The sequence below is a fragment of the Xenopus laevis genome, chromosome 5L (assembly GCF_017654675.1).
Source record: "Xenopus laevis strain J_2021 chromosome 5L, Xenopus_laevis_v10.1, whole genome shotgun sequence".
Taxonomy (NCBI): domain Eukaryota; kingdom Metazoa; phylum Chordata; class Amphibia; order Anura; family Pipidae; genus Xenopus; species Xenopus laevis.
This window is the reverse complement of record NC_054379.1, coordinates 128,125,102-128,142,387: the sequence shown is the minus strand read 5'-3', so window position 1 is coordinate 128,142,387 and position 17,286 is coordinate 128,125,102. Positions and strand designations below refer to the sequence as shown.

The 17,286-nt window shown below is 41.5% G+C and overlaps 1 protein-coding gene across 1 annotated transcript; it reads left to right on the top strand.

The window, feature by feature from the left end:
• Window positions 1-13,918: 13,918 nt before the first annotated feature.
• Window positions 13,919-16,911, top strand: paqr9.L (progestin and adipoQ receptor family member IX L homeolog). Its single transcript, XM_018263819.2, has one exon. It carries the CDS (start codon window positions 14,300-14,302, stop codon window positions 15,341-15,343), a length of 1,044 nt encoding a protein of 347 aa, XP_018119308.1. The 5' UTR covers window positions 13,919-14,299; the 3' UTR covers window positions 15,344-16,911.
• The last annotated feature ends 375 nt before the right edge of the window (window positions 16,912-17,286 follow it).

Sequence of the window (17,286 nt, the reverse complement as noted above, 5' to 3'; positions counted from 1 at the left end):
GACACCCTTTAACAGGATATCACTTTATGTTTCAAATACAAAACCAAAATATGCTTTTGAATACATAATCCTCCATGTGTTAATATTTTGTAGAGCCAACTTTTGAAGCAATAACCCCTGTCAGTGTCTTGGGGTAAATACGTACCAACTTTGCACACTGAGTGATTATAGCCTTTTCTTCCCAGCAGATTTGTTTCAGTTGTATAACACTTGTGCGCCTTAGTTTTAAATATTTATTTTCCCAATTTTTCAACTGAACTGAGGTCAGACCTTTAACTGCACCATTGCTGAACATTTGCCTTTTTTGTTTCGAAGGCACTGCCTTGTATATGGAAGCAAAGTCTTGCTGCAGATTAACTTTCTCTCGAACTCTAGTTTTTTACAGACCAATATAAATCCTTGCCATATTTTACCTAAATTTTTTCTGTAGGACAGATTGCTGAAATTATAATCCCTTCCCCAAAACTCACAGAAGAGAATTCCTCTTAATTCAGTCAGGAGTTTTCCATTCAAAATAAATAAATCTTATGATCCAGTCTATACATGCACTCACCCCTCTTTCACACTTTAGGGCTCTTACACACTGCCGTTTTTGCCTGCGCTCCCCTGCGTTGCGATTTCTTCTGTTCAGCCGCAGGGGAGCGCAGGAGTAGACGCAGTCAATTATTTTGAAGGGGGTTGTACTCACACAGATGCATTTAAGCACCAAACGCAGGTTGGGATGCAGCATGTTGCATTTCTGCATTTGGCGCAACGCAGGGGAGCGCAGGCAAAAACGACAGTGTGTAAGAGCCCTTAGTGTAGGGTTGGGTCATCCATAATAATCCTTATGACTTAGAACTGACCAAGGAAACATTAGCGCTTACATGCGTCTGTGTGAGTACAGCCCCCTTCAAAGTAATTGACTGTGTCTACTCCTGCACTCCCCTGCGGCTGAACGGAAGAAAGCGCAACGCAGGGGAGCGCAGGCAAAAACGGTCATGTGTAAGAGCCCTTAGTGTAGGGTTGGGTCATCCATAATAATCCTTAGAACTGACCAAGGAAACATTAGATGGATCTTTCTAAGGAAGTGCCCCATCCTACTTCTAATTTCCAAGAATGCCTTGTGTAGGCTTGGGCTTGTGAAGTATACAAAAATCAGAAAATGTTGCTACTGTGCATGTGCAAGCCCTAGGGATCCCTGAAAATAGAAGTAAGGTGGCAGTGCAGCCTCCTCAGAACAATTCTCGGGCAGTGCATTCTTTTCTGAAAAGGTGCACTGGCCCATAGAAAAAACATAGACTTTTAATTCACTGAGGGGGTCAGGGCTGTCATAAGGGGGATAATTGTGGTTTTTAAGCTTTAAAGCTGCATTTCCCAAATTAGCACCCCTTGAGTCGCTACAAGCCGTCTGGCCACCAATGTTTTTAAAAACTGTTTATTTTTACTTACAGGGGATCCCTGGCCACTAATGTTTTCTATTTAACTTATAGAGGGCCTCAGGCCATGGCCCCCATTTTTTAACTTATAGGGGGGCCCTAGTCACCAGTGTTTTTTTTTTTTAATTTGAAGGTTGGCCTGGTCACCAATTTGCAGGGGGGGGGGCTGACCACCAATGGCTTTTTATAACTTGTGGGAGAGTGTTTTTACTGTTTTAGTGCTGATGTCTACGTTGCCTTCTTATTGTGCTGTGGGGATTGGGTGGGTGGGGTCCGGGTGGGTGGGGTCCCAGGGGCCCCGTGATTTCTGATGACGTCCCTGGAGGGGTTTACTAACATTTTGTTACCCCCAGTGAAAGTGCCTTTCCTTGTCATTTAAGGTTCCAAATACGTTTGCAAGGCATTTTAAAAGACTTTAAAAAATGCTAGTAAACTATTTACAGTTAAGATGTATAACGATAGGTTTTTAATTTACCATCTGTACCAGCATATATATATATATATATATATATATGTCGTTTTTTCTCTGTCTTATTCCAGCACAGCCTGAAGATTTGGATCAGTGTGTTTCTTTGTTCAGTATAGTTTTTTTTTTTCTAATTGCCCCATCATATTCCCTGCAGCACAGCTATAATTAGTATAAAATCATTCCTACCTGCAGTGGGTGAACTTAATAAGATTGTGCAGGTGAATGCTAATGAGCGGGGGAAGACAATGATATTTCTGTGTTCAGCCAAACAGCACAATGTACAGACAACTGTGGTAGAACCCACACTATTCACTGCAGACTGAGATGTATGCCTCTCTGCAGCACAGACAGTTGTTCAGGGTCACTGTATCCAATTGGTGCTTTGTGTAACTGGCAGAACGGGCGTTAGCACCATAGTGATTGCCATGGAAACCAAACAAAAAGGATGCACAAAAAAATTACAGGGATTTAATTTATGTGTAATTCACATTGCTATTATACAGGAATCCCAGGCAAATCATAAAGAAAGCCAGAAAATACCCTGCTGCTAAACACATTTTTCGGCCACATCACGCAGAATGAATGTTAAGGGTAGGACTCCTTGAGCAATTTTTTCACGATCCGACGCACTGCGACAAAACGCATGCGACTTGTTGCATGCAACAAAAATAAGGCAAGAGATAGAATTGTCGCAGCGTTGATCTGACGCAATCTGACTGTTGGATGCAGATGCTGCACGCTGCATCTGCATCTGACAGTCGTGTTGCATCGGATCAACGCTGTGACACCATGCGACAATTCTCTTACCTTATTTTTGTCCCATGCGTTTTGTTGCAGCGCGTTGGATCGCGACAAAATCGCTTGTGGAGTCCTACCCTAAAGCTTTCACCTGGATAGTCAAAAATAATGTAGGTGTTTGCAGCCAACTGGCTTTGGGAATCAAAAAACGCCAGTTGGCTGCAAACACCTACATTATTTTTTGGGATCAGTAATTATATTATTCATTGTATATAGTATTGTGGCTCAGATTGCACAAGTTAGTTACAGTAAGGACAATGGCACCAGAAGTCCCTCTGCTGCCCATCTGCACAGTACAACATCAATGATTCCACAAAGCTTTGCAAGGGAACAAACAAAAAGCATGGAAATTGTAATTGCTGCTCCCATTGTCCATTTTAATCTGTCTTCTCAGGGGATTCTCCTGTTCAGCACACTTTTTTCTATTTCCTATTGACAAGTGATGTCAGCAAGAGGACAGCTTCTGCTGGGCTATCCACTAGTACCAATATGCAATCTGTTGTGCAGGATCCCCTCCAATCCTACAAACAGATGGCATGCTCAGAGGTCACAGCAGGTAGGGGGAAGGGGAGACCAATAACAATCATCTAGGACAGCGATCCCCAACCAGTAGCTCGTGAGCACCATGTTGCTCCCCAACCCCTTGGATGTTGCTCTCAGTGTCCTCAAAGCAGGTTCTTATTTTTGAATTCCAGGATTGGAAGCAAGTTTTATTTGCATAAAAACAAGTATAGTGCCCAGTAGAGCCTCCTGTAGGCTGCAGGTCCACATAGGGGCTACCAAATAACCAATTACAGCCCCTATTTGGCACCCCAAGGGATTTTTTCATGCTTGTGTTGCTCCCCAACTCTTTTTACATTTGAATGTGGCTCACGCGTAAAAAAGGTTGGGGACCCATGATCTAGGATATAGGAGCTGAAATTGGAAACTTTGACATCAAACTAGGTTACTGTCAGGTGTTTGAATTATAAAAAATATATATACAGTATGTAGTAGTAATAAATCTAATCCTACTGAACTTGCTGAATAATCTTGCAAACATTTCAGTTCAACTGAGAGGTAGGCAATTTTCTGGAATTTTAAATCCTTACGGCAATGGCATATGAGGAGAATTGTCGCTACCCATGGACAATTTATGTTTTGAAAATACCTTTCCCTAACATTGGGATTGCCAGATGTAAAATACTTTACATGTAGTGATCCAGTTTTATTGTGGCAAAATACCTTCATCATAATTTGTATGCAATTTCCCCATGTAAGGTCCCCATTTGTCACCTGCAAATAGCACAGATATCCTGTGGGTGATAAATCTCCTCATGTGTGTCCCTTAAAGGAGAACTAAAGCTTTAATAAAGAAGTAGGTAGAAATATTGTATATTATGTTTTTGGCTTCTGTACCAGCCCAAGGCAACGACTGCCCTATAGCAGTAAAGATCTGTGTCTCCAAAGATGCCCCAGTAGCTCCCCATCTTCTTTTCTGCTGATTCATTGCACATGCTCTGTGATGTTGTCACTTACTGAGCTCAGGGGCCGACACACAATATGCTGTGTTTATATAGAAAATAAATGTAACTAAACAAGGCTGATTAGTAATGAATACAGATAATTACTACATGACAGCACAGAAACCAGTGTAGTTAGCATCAGAATGTAATAATCAGCCTTGTAGCATCATCTTATATAACAGGCCAATCTCATTTTCTGCTTGATAATTTGCAACGACCCTTAGAGTAGGTCTACATGGACATTTTTGGAGCAATCTGACGCGCTGCAACAAAACGCCGGCGTCACATCACATGCGATGGAAATAAGGTAAGTGAATGCATTGTCGGATGGTGTCGCAGCGTTGATCCGACACGACTGTCGGATGCAGACGCTGCACGCTGTGTCTGCATTCGACAGTTGTGTCGTGTCAAAGCAACGCCGCGACTTCATCCAACATTTCCATTACTTCCCTTATTTCCGTTGCATGTGATTTGACGCCGGCGTTTTGTTGCAGTGCATCGGATTGCGCCCAAAACATCCATGTATTCCTATCCTTAAGCTTAGCTTCTCAACAGCTGCTCAGAGCCCACTGAGCATGTGAGTGTCACAGACACTTTCCAAGATGGTGACCCCCTGTGACAAGTTTGAAGTCCTGGATCATTGCTGCTATTGAGAAGCTGAAACTTTAGGCTGGTACACTAAGTTCAGTATATAAAATATGGCATTTTTAGCCATATTCATTTTTAGGGTTTAATTCTCCTTTAAGGGTAATACAGTCACAAACATTGGTTTCATTGAACTTATTCAAGTAACTGAAACTGAGGTGGAAAAGTGTGATCCAGTCGTGATGGTACCATTGGGGTAGTTTATTCATATTACAGAATTTGAAGTGTGAATTGTTATGAAACTATTGGGTATGAATGTTAAAGACATAGGGGAACTATCACAAAAATGAAAATTTAGGAGGGTATTTACTAAAACTTGCATTTATTACATTTTTTTATCAAAACAAAGTCAACCTAACTCCCATCCATGAATTTTACTCATTTAACAAAAAATCAGCTTGGAAAACTTGACTTTATATGATTGTCACTGTGACAACTCGAATTTATCTGATTATAGGGTGATATAGTCTAATCAAGCTGTGATTCATTAAGCTGAATATTATGCAATGTGAACTTATTCATAGGAAAGAGCAGAAAAAGAACTAGGAAGAGGGCAGTGGATGTGGGTGGTGTGAAAAGGCAATGGTTCTGACAGGATGAAAGAGATCTGAAGATCAGTAAATCTGATAACCAGCTTAATATGAATTAAATTTAAACATTCTAACTTCTAAAATAAGTGAATATATGCGCCTATATCTGCTCTAGTGGCACCGAATTGGTACACGTGGCTGATTACTTGGAGTCCTAGACAGCAAAATATATGTGTGTGTATTGCACATTTTTTAGCTCACTGTGTAAGAATCTGTGTAAGAATAATTTTTTTTTGGTCAGGCACCTACAAATTAGCTTGGCTACATATTACCATTAGAAGTTGTCTTGTAGAAGGTAATTTTTTGCACTACCAATGATTTAGCTTTATTTAGGGTAAGGCCACACTGGGCATTTTGGGAAAATTTTGTCTCCTGGCAACTAATTGCCTCGTCTTTGCGGCGACCAATCTCCCCAAATGCCTTCCCTGACTCTGTGCCGGCTAAAATGAAAAAACGCCGGCGCTAATCACATGCGGTGATTCGTTTTCCGAAGTCGCCCGAGGAAACTTCGGAAAACGAATCGCCGCGTGTGATTAGCGCCGGCGTTTTTTTCACCAGGCAACCAAATCTCCCCAAAACGCCCAGTGTGGCCTAACCCTTAACATGGCATATACTTTGAAGATGGCAAATCTTACTTTAGTGGATTAACTAATCTAATTGTGAACACGAGCCCTTGGAGAAGCTGCTGACCCATATTATTAAGACCTAGAAATACTTTGGACTGTACATCTCAACAACATGGAAAAGTTTAGGTGGAAGAATATACAGATGGAGCAAGACTGTAATATCCGCAGGTATCCTTTTTTTAGGGGTTCTTATAAAGAATACATTTAATGTTTGTAAACATAGGAGACCTCTTGACTCTAAAAGCTTCTAGTATATTAGGTCACAATTAACTTCCTACTTTAGAACCCCCATTTTACGTATAGTTACGTATGCATGTAAAATGTATAATCAGGCAAATGTGTTAAAGTAATTTTTCTTCAAGTACTGAAAGAATATAAGCACAGGAGTCTGTTTTACTTTGGGATACAATATTACTGTGTTAATAACAAGGGTTAAGCATTGCAGCATTAAAGGGGATGTAAAGGCAAAAATATAAAATCCCATTTTTACTTTCTTTAATGAAAAAGTAATCTATCTCCAATATACTTTAAACAATTTCTACTGTTTTTATAATAAATCTTACTGTAAGCAGTGAAAATCTCCCTTCTTTTACTGCTGTGGATAGGACAGTCCCCAACTGCTGTGCAGGTAAACGATCATACTTTCAAATGGCAGGGGGAGCCCCCCCCCACCTTACTTCCCAGAACTCGAGCAGAATTGTTGGATTCCCTGTCGAGATTTGTATCCAGAGACTCAGTGCAGTCTCTATATTATGATTATTAATCAGTCAGTATTGGCTTCTATGGCAAATATTATTTGACTTGTGCTGTTTTGATAATTTATGACGATCCCTAAGCTTAACTGCCCAACTGAAGCCCAGACCACACTGAGCATGTGCGAGTCTTGATATTGCAGAAATGTCTAACAAAGTTACAAGATGACAGCCCCCTGCACCAACTTTGAAAGCATAAATAATTTGTCTTATTAGGCTGCTGTTGCAGTAAGTTCATGTTTATATTCAGTATACAAAAGGCAGCATTTCTAACATTATTCTACTTTAGACTTTAGTTGCCCTTTAATGTTACACTATAGGGGGCATGTGCAAGTCTCTCAGTCAGTCACATAAACAACCTAAAGCCATAAGTGATTGGTGCAGGTATGGGCATCCGCAGAAAATTTTCCAGGTGGGGTCAAGGAAGAAAACATATTACACAAATTACTTGTACCCATATTTTGGTTTCCATACAAACCTAACAACAGCTAGTAAAGTAGTAAGTGTTGCACATGTATAGCATTGGCATTCTATTAGTGACACAAACTACTTTTTTGCCAGGACAGCACTTGGTATTTTCTACTTTCTTAGCACAATTACTCTAGAGTTCTTGTTAATGCTGGATACATACAATGCCACCTCCATTTTACTTACCTTAATTTTAAGTTTTTATTGATCTTTTTAAAATTATTAGTATGTATGTATTTATTTATTTTTCCATCGACCATACAATTCAGCCATAAAGTGATTTGAACATACAGCACATATATATGGAAATTGGCCCCCATTCCACCCCCCCCTCCTGCGAGGGGATATGAATACATAATGCCTGGATTGGATTTCTACAGTGAACCTCTTGGGTCTCTTCAAGTGTAAGTGGCTCATTAAAGGGGATATATAATCTATGTCCTTCCGCTGTGTATTGAGAGAACCCTATAGACTCTGAGTCTGACCCCATCGACTGCCACCGTCCTCGCCTGCTGTATTTTGTCCGGTAATTCCCTGGCACAGTGACCCGTGGGAGGCTAAAGGGCCGCAAGAGCTTCCTGATTCCCTCCACCTGGGAGGGCCGGCTAATTAAATATTCCTGAAGCCTTTGGAATGACTGACAAATCAGTGGTAGGCCCTCACCAAGCAGGCAGCACCTATATTACCACGTGACAAACTAACTTCCAAACCACGCCACGTTACTATGAATAATGTATAACCTGTAGCGTTCATCTCCTGATCACTCCGCATACCTGGCACACCTGTTTCGCAGCTCAGTCCCACCTGTTATACTGTATTCTGCGCTCTGTTTAAATAGTCCCTGGGAAATGGTGTGGAATGGCAAGTGGCTTTGTGCAATCTGTCTCCCACGGTTATGCTACGAATTGCACACAGCTCCCCTTTCTTTCCACCTTGTTGCTGCTTGTCCCAGAGCCCAAGCCCATCATGTATCAGTCCTGTCCGCACCCAGAAGGTGTCGCACAGTAGGGCAGCTGGTCCTGTTTTATGTGAAAATTCTAGCTGCCCCCCCCTTGCCCCTATTTGCGGACGCCCATGGGTGCAGGACTGTATAAGGATCAGACTAATTGGAATTGACCGTTTACAGGCAGAACCATGGCAAAATATACATCTGGTTATATAGCAAAATATACATCTGGTTAGTATTTCACAAATGATAACATTCATAAAGGGAAAAAAACTGTTTTTGGGTACATAATGACACAATTTTGATGTAAAATCCGGAAAAAATGCACCCATTGAAATGCATTATAAATTGGTGGGACAACAAATAAAAAATGAAAAATGCAGGAAAACTTAAAATCAGGGTATTTAAAATCGACGTTTCACTGTATATCTAATCAATATGCCTATGCACAAAGTTGGTTTGAAGATTAATGTACATCAAATAATTGGGATAAGCAATTCTGTGAAATGGGAATAGTAAATGAGAGGGCTGCATCCTCAGATAGCTTGCAGGCAGTGGCAGCACCATTTTTTATTGTCAGTCTGGTTATTAAGGAGAGCCACATTTGTGTAAAGAGTTAATCTGCGACACATTTTACCATGATAATCTCAATACTGAAAGGGGACAATGTAACCATGGACTAAAAAAGATGATTATCTGAGGTCAGAGGCAAACCAATAATTCTTACCCACCATATGCCATCTTCTGTCAACTAATAAACATCTGAATACAGCTGTCTCTTATCCCTTCAGACACCTCCCACACCCATCACCCACCCTCTCTCTTCGATTAAGATGGATTAACTATTTAAATAATGTCAATTATATTCTTATTAACAGTGCTTAGAGACGTCATCAGTTATAAGAGGAGCTTAGTAATGTAATTTCTGTCAGACTCACTGATACTTGTGTATTATAATAAATAAAGTACCCTGTGTTGCAAAATATGAGGATATTATTAGTCACCTCGTAGTTCCATGACCTGTATAAAAACAGGTCTGCCTTGTGCTTTTATATGTTGATGGATCTCCTCGGTAACTTATAATATCCTTATATTTTACAAGTGGGGGTACATTATGCACTATATTATCCTTTGGACCAACATATCTCTGAAAACAATGGCAGATGCCCCCCCCCAACAAATGGAGGCAACTGCAAATAAAAAGGCACAAACTCTCCTTAATGATCACAGAGTGAGTGAATTTAATTTTTTAATGACAATTTACTACCAAAACACCTGCTGCATCAGCAGATTTTGAGACCTGAAGAACCAAGCAATATTTATTTCTGTGTTTATGAGAGAGAGACTGAGCGTGAGTCTGCTTGCATGTGACTGTGTGTGTCTGTAAGTCTGCTTGCATGTGACTGTGTGTGTCTGTGAGTCTGCTTGCATGTGTCTGTGTGAGGTTACATTATTGTGCAGTAAGTGGGAGGCTACCTGTGGTTGCTGCACCAACCCACCAAATCATTGTCCGCGCTATCTTATTCTTTTAGGAAAATTTATATGTTGTTGTGTGTATATCATTTCCCATAAAGTCTTTTATGTTCTGGCTTAGTGCACCCATTGATTGGCATTTCTGCCCATCGATTGTCAGTGAACACTGTAAGTGATGGTGCCAGAAGTACAGGGAAATTAGACGAGTTCCCATGGGCATGGGTATTGAACAGGGCTGCCACGACTAACACTACTGGGATATAAGGATTGAACCCCCTTTTCCTAAATTATATCATTTATTACTGTTATGCTATGAATAAGGCAATGCATTTTTATTATTTACAAACTCTACTCAAGCAGACACTAGTTTGCCAGGTTTTGCTAATAAAGTGATTTCCAAACCTATCTCTTAAGGCTGATATTACCTTTGCACCTAGTTATTGTATGCATACTTAGTCTAGGAAGTCAGGTTGCATTTGGTTGTTGACTTTGCCCCTCCATGGAAAATTTCTTCCAGACACCCATGGTAGTAAGCGCAAGCTCATTTTTGCCCCTAAGGCCAAAAATCATATACTGTAACTCGTTGAAAATGGCATAGCAAATGAAATATTATTTCCCAACTTTGAATGTCATGTTAGAGGTCATGTCTGATTAAGCCCCTGGCCTGTGTTCTAGGTCACTTTTCTTGCCCTAATATTTTACATTACTGTACATTCATTTTTCTATTTCGGGCTGGACTCTCTTTTACTTTTGTTTCAATTATCAGTTGTATTTTTGTATGTAACCCGAGTTTATCTGCAGGCCAAGAATCAGTGTTAGTCACTTTTAAGGGCAAGGGACAGTTTTTTGACCCTCTTTGGTCATCTTACCTTTCTTTCCCAGTGATCCATATCATAGACAAAGCCTTCTTTTCTGTTTTCTTGATTTGAATATATTTCACATGCTAAAGTTAAGTCTATGCTATTTATATAGTGTATTTATAAGTGCGTCTGGTGGAAATAAATGTATTCAAATAATTTCCCAGTGTTGTTATGTCCTGATATGATTCCAATGACCAAAAACTTCAATATCCCATAAAACAGAATGATATTGAAGCAGGGTGGAGCTGGTAGGTGGAAAATTAGGGATGCACCGAATCCAGAATCCAGATGCTTGGCTGAAACAAATCCAAAAATCACTTGACATTTTGTCACCCAAAAAAAGAAAGATAAAGATGTTTTACTTCAACATTTCTTTCCTAATTTACTTTCCTAAACAAGGTACAGTATTTGCATAAGCGACATTCAACCAAATCCTTAAACAGTGGATTCGGTGCATCCCTAGGTAAAATAAATTAACTACAAAGGAACAGCTGCCCAGGGACCACTGTTCATTAATAAAAGGAGTAGTACATAGGATTATCTCGTCAACTGTTTGGAGCCCTCCGGATTTTAGGGAAATACATTCGTTTTTCACATTTGTGCAATTCAAAAGCGAAGCTGGTTAAGTTAGTTCTGAAAATACTCTGAGAGCTATATGTTTCTGTCACGAAAAAATTTGAATTAGGGAGAGCTTGCCCGACTTCTTCAATTGTGAGGGAAGTTTGAGCAAGTTTCAGTAGGTGGCACGTTCACACAGTACAATTCTGATGAACACGGTGGGCGGGTCTAATTGAGTAATTGTTGCCTTCCGTCTAGGGGTGGGAATATAATTATGAATGGGCGGGAGTACATGCAGGGAACAGGGTTGCCAGGTTGACGGGTTTTCAGCCAAATTGGGCTACTAATTTACACTAATAAATACAAACTAGCCAAGGTATGGATTTGGACTACTTTTTGGGTATTTGGCTGTTTTTTACTTTGGAAACCAGTCAAAGTTTTTTTGTGCCCTAATGTGCCAAGCCTGCGTCTCCCAATGCATGTTGGGTAGTGAAGTATTTGTTTAGCAATTTGCTGACTGCCAAGTTTAATGTAAGACTACAATACCCGGCATGCAATGGGACTGAGTTGTGTAGAAGTCAGGAGTTACCTCAGTCTCCCGTCCCTTAAACATTCTCGCGTTTCCTGCTGACTTCTCTCAATTTCAGACAATATTGGGGCAAAAATATGCTGGCCACCTGTTTTACCAATATTTATTGAAGCTGTGTATGTATTAGGGCCTTATGGTGCCCTTATACATTTTGGGCCCCCCTCTGTAGTTACCCCCGTGGTGATGGGCAAATCTGCCCCATTTTACTTCATGGAAAATTTGCAAATCAGTGAAAATTTTAAAAAGGCGTATTTTCACAGAAATGAATTAATTTTTTTAGACTTTTTTTTCACTGCACAAATTGTGCTATTTTTCCTACTTGTGCTACTTTTGAAGTGACTCTTGGCTAGTTTTGGGCTGGTTTTGTAGCTGATTTTTGGCTGTTTTTGAAAATTAGACCTGGCAACCCTGGCAGGGAAACAAAATCCTTGTCCTGGCTACACACGGACAAGCACGGGGCACAAGGAAGTGCGTTATTATTATTAAAAACAGTAAGTTGTCTTCTGGTCACATGATGTGAAAGTTAAGGTGGCCATTAGGGTTGCCACCTTTTTAAAAATCTTTTAACGGCTGCTGGGGGGCGGGGACACAAAGGGGCGGGTTGTGACATCAAAAGGGGCGGGTCGTGACGTCAAAAGGGGCGGGCCATGACACGGACACCACGGACGCTAGAAGAAGTAAGAGAAAAGGTAAGTTCCAGGGGATGTTCCAGGGGATAGGGGGCAGGCCGAGGGCTCCTTTTAATCGTATTACCAATTTACCGGCAGCTACATTGCCTGTAAATTTGTAATACTGGCCCCGGCCTTGGCAGGTATTTTACCGGCTAGGCCGGTAAAATACCGGCCGGGTGGCAACCCTAGTGGCCGTAGACGTAGAGATCTGCTGTGGCGATGTCGCATCATAATGCATCCAATACAAGCGGTCGGATCACGGGACTGTATAAACGCACAGCTGTGGCCATGATCCAACGTGATTTTTTAACCTGCCCGATCTAGATCTGCCCGACTTTCGGCCAGATATCGTTAGGGGAAGCCCGTCGGGTAACCCCACACACGGGCCAATAAGCTGCCAACTCGGTCTGTTGGCAGTTTTTATTGGCCGTGTATGGGGCCTTAAGTGATTTGTCCGTCCGTGCGCGTCCCCACAGCAGTTTAACCGGCTCATCGTTCATTGGACTGTGTATTTCAGGGAGGAGCCCTGTTAACCCTTCTCTCATTCGTCTCCTGTTTTTGCCGGAGCTTCCTCTGTCCCCTTCCCCTCCCCCTTGTCAGCTTGCATTCCCCATTTCTCTGCTTCTCTTTCTACTCCCTTCCTATTCATATTCCTCTGCAGCCAGCCCTGTCACATTGTAACTGTATCCCTGGAACCATGTGCTCTCGTTGTTAACTCCCTCATATTCCTGTCACATGCTGATCAATGTCCATATACTGTCCTTGCTCACAGCTTCCTCCCAGCCAACGGACCCCCCCTTCCTGCCCTCAGCTGAACCCCCTTGGTAAAACAAAACCGGTGCTCGTGTGGCAGCTCATTGTTGCAGTGTTAGCTCATATAACCTTGAGAGTGAATAACCTTGTGGAATTCTATGGGACGCCACCGTGTAACTCAATAGGGACAGGCAGTTTCCACTTCATTAACCCTCTAGGTGCCAGCAACGAGTCAGCAAATGGGAAATTCACAACCCATGTTTCCTTTTAATACAATGAAATGGCTCTGGTGTTATTGCCAGCAGTGAAATGTTGGGTTTATTCATAACAAAATGGTTTGCATACTGGGAAAAGCTAGAAATGCTTTTATAAATAAAAACAAACAATTTTAGTCTTTGGTAAAAGCTTCCTTTAACAGAGGCAGGCGTTCTAATGTAATAGTTGGCCTCATTTACAATTAATGGTTTGGCCCTGGGGATATTTGTTACATTAGCAACATTTAATCCCCTGGAGTAAGAGTTGAAATGGGTAAAACAATAAGGCACGAGTCCCTGGGGTACAGGGCACGGTTACATAACCGCGTATAATAAACTTGGGTTTCCATTCTCACATCCGTCCTGCCATTCTGCGAAATTTATGAAGCCTGCTCAGTGGCACATATCATTTTCATGACGTCAAAAAGAAATACTATCGCCTGAGCCCATCAAATGCCCCTGACAATTGTGCCATTGATTTCCAATGGCATCACCCCACCCCCACCCACTTCTATAAGATCACCCTGCTATCTGGCAAAAGCCTCAAGGTCGGGAACTCCCACTTTGCAGGCACCACTCAGCAATAGGAGCAAACACTTGAAAGATCCCATATCTCATCCCTTAGGGGCATATCAGTAGGCTACATAGAGAGATGCTATAGCCAAAGCAGGATCAGTCTTTGAATTACCGCGATGCTGACTTGTGCAGGCTCTGCATTATTGAGCTGAGCTGCTGCATTGATGCTGAAGGAGTAGATCTCCCCTTGCAGCAGAGGCAGCTGCAGCTACAGAACCATCTCTGTGGCTTAAAGCCTTTTATCAGAGCAGCAGCAGCAGCTTGTACATCGGCACCCATCCCCTCTCCCTTTCCTGGCAATATCTCCTGCTTTCATTCAGCTCCTGCTCATTTTACTGGGAGGGCACAATGCCCCTGCAGTCCTACACCAGAGACAAGGACATGTCGCCCCTCCTGCGCTGGGATGAGGTGCCAGATGATTTTGTGGAATGCTTCATTTTATCCGGCTACAGGAGACTGCACCTCACTGCCCAGGAGTGCCTAGCTTCCATATTCCAGCCCACCAACGAGACCCTTAATTTCTGGACACATTTCATCCCCCTGGTTTTGTTTGTCAGCAAGTTTTACCATGTCTTCTTCTTGGCTACGGAGCTGCCCTTCAACCACCCAGCCCTGCTCCCTCTTTGGTGCTATGCCTCAGGAGTGCTACTGACATTTGCCATGAGTTGTACAGCCCATGTGTTCAGCTGTCGCTCCTTGCGCCTGCGTGCAGCCTTCTTCTTTCTGGACTATGCTTCTATCAGCTACTATGGCTTTGCCAGCACAGTGGCATACTCCTACTATCTGCTTCCCAGACTGAGCCTGCTGGACCCAACTGTGATGACACCTTACCTGCAAAGCTTGGGCTGGCACCAAGTGGATTATAGCATGCTCATGGGGCTGTATGGAAAACTAGTGCTGCCTGTGGCTTTTATCCTAGCTGTAACCTGTACGGTGGCATGCTGCAAGAGCAGAGCAGAAGATTGTTCTTACCCATTTGCTATCCGCACTTTTGTGTTTGCAATGCCCCTCAGCATGGCTTGTCCAGTCATGATTGAGAGCCTTCTGTTTGACCTTAGCAAGAGAAACCCTACCCTGTTTGTTCATTTTTATAGGAGGTATTTCTGGTTGCTGGTGGCAGCTTTCTTCAATGTCAGTAAGATCCCAGAAAGGATCCATCCGGGACTCTTTGACATTATAGGGCACAGCCACCAGCTCTTTCATATATTCACTTTCCTTAGTATCTATGATCAAATGCACTATGTGGAGCAGGGACTAGAATTGTTCCTCAAATCTCCCTCCAACCCCCCTACCTTCCAGGGAACCATAGGTTACATGCTGCTTTTAACTCTGTGTCTGGTTTTTGTAGTGAGGACCTATTTAAAAGGACTTAGTAACACCAAACGGGACTAACATTAGCAAGACACGATAGCTGTGGTATTTAAGAGGGCACATCCACAGAAAAAGCATGCTGATGATATTGACTTCCCTAGCAGAAGAGCATGCTGTTTAGGGAACTTGTGTTTTGGTGCAAAATTACATGAAAAAAGGCAATGATTGGCTCTTTAGCTGCTATTTTGTTGAATACAATCTGGCTTGCTGCCACGGGGGAATAGAGTAAATCCAGCACGGAAAGAGTCTGCACATGTAATTGCTTTTCAGGAGACAGCTTCTTGGTGGTGTGCACAGTGTAAAGCCAGTACTTGGTGGTGTGCACAGTGTAAAGCCAGAACTATACCTCAAGGCAGCTCAAGAGCCTGTTTCATTTGCACATTTAGCCCACAGATCCCATGTTCCAATGCTGTTTCAGATTTTGCTGCACCAAAGATAAAAGTGATCTTCTACCACTGAACTTTTAAAGATGTGAATTCCCTGTGTCCCACAAATAGTTAGACTTTAGAGCCCAATACACAAAATTTAAAAAAAAAAACCCACCATCAGCGTTGCTTAGAGGGCATTACCCAAACCATTTCAGACATAGCTTTAATATTGAGTTCTATCACTTACCCCAGTGGGTATTTTGCAAAATCCTAAATTTGTTGTGCTGGAGTACAACACTGAGTCAAAGGAGGAGGAAGAAGATCTAGATTCCCATTCACTATGCATAGAGATGCCACAGCCAATATCTTTGACTTGAACTCAAAAACTAGCTGCTAAAATGTGGCAAAAATATGCATTTGTCATAGGACTAACTTGGCTGAACAATGAAACTGGTACCAAAATAATTTTATGTAGATGAGCGGATGCATCTTTGAATTGCATTGTGCAATAAATAAAGGGCATTAATAGTTATATTAAATTTAGACATTCAAATGTATGAAAGACTTGTACGGACTAGTAATTTGGTATTATGTGTTATGGTGCTTGTTGTATATATTATGTTTTGGGATATCTGCACTAGGACAAGTCTGGAAATGTGTAGCAAGCATTACCTGACAGCTAATGTTCTCTATACTGTGCAATATGTATATCCTGTACAAAGACTCAGCATTGTCTGGAAATGAAGCCTACCATTATGTCTGGCCTTTTGTTTTATTCATAAATAGATGCAGACCTACTGTGGAGAAAAGTTAACAAAATTCTGTATAAACTGCATGGCATTCCTGTAGCACTTAACACTTCTGCTGCCAAAGGAATGAGCACAACATTCCACTTCCCTGCTTTTTATTTGACAGCAATAATCTTAGTTGTAATTATTTGAACTACTGAGTTTCTGCCTGTACTCTGTTTCCGTAAAAGGGGGGGGGGGGGTTAAAAAAAATGTATTTATATTTTATTTAAGAAAAAAAAGAATGCACAGGGATTTTGTGCATCTTGCCTTGTATTGTATTAACTGAGCTCCTACAATGTGTTAATGAACGAGAACCATTTCAGCATGTAAGTGTTGGACAGGACACTGTATGCAAAGGGTGACTGCATATGTTATGTAATGACAGCTTTTCAAGATCTCTTTAAATAATAATCAGTTCTTTCATTTTTAATGCTCTGCTTTCCTCTCATTCTTTATGCCTTGGATTTCGGCCCCTCGCTTTCCTTATTAGTAAGTAGGTTAAAGGGGATGTAAACCTAAAAATAAATGAAAGGAAATGCCATTCCAAGCATTCATGCATTCATTTTCATTATTGTTATTTGTAAATGTAGTTGCTAATAGAATCAATACTATCTGTCCATTTCCGCTCTTCTGCTTCTGTCTCTTGAAACAACTTAGCAGGGGTCATCCTTACATTGTTTTTAAAGAGGTGGTTCCCCTTCAAGTTAAATTTTAGTATGTTATAGAATGGTCAATTCTAAGCAACCTTTCAATTGGTCTTCATTATTTATTTTTTGATGGTTTTTGAATTATTTTATCGGAATCT

What these genes read in the sequence shown, in the direction of transcription:
- paqr9.L (XM_018263819.2), top strand. Translation starts at nt 14,300, where the DNA reads ATGCCCCTGCAGTCCTACACCAGAGACAAGGACATGTCGCCCCTCCTG.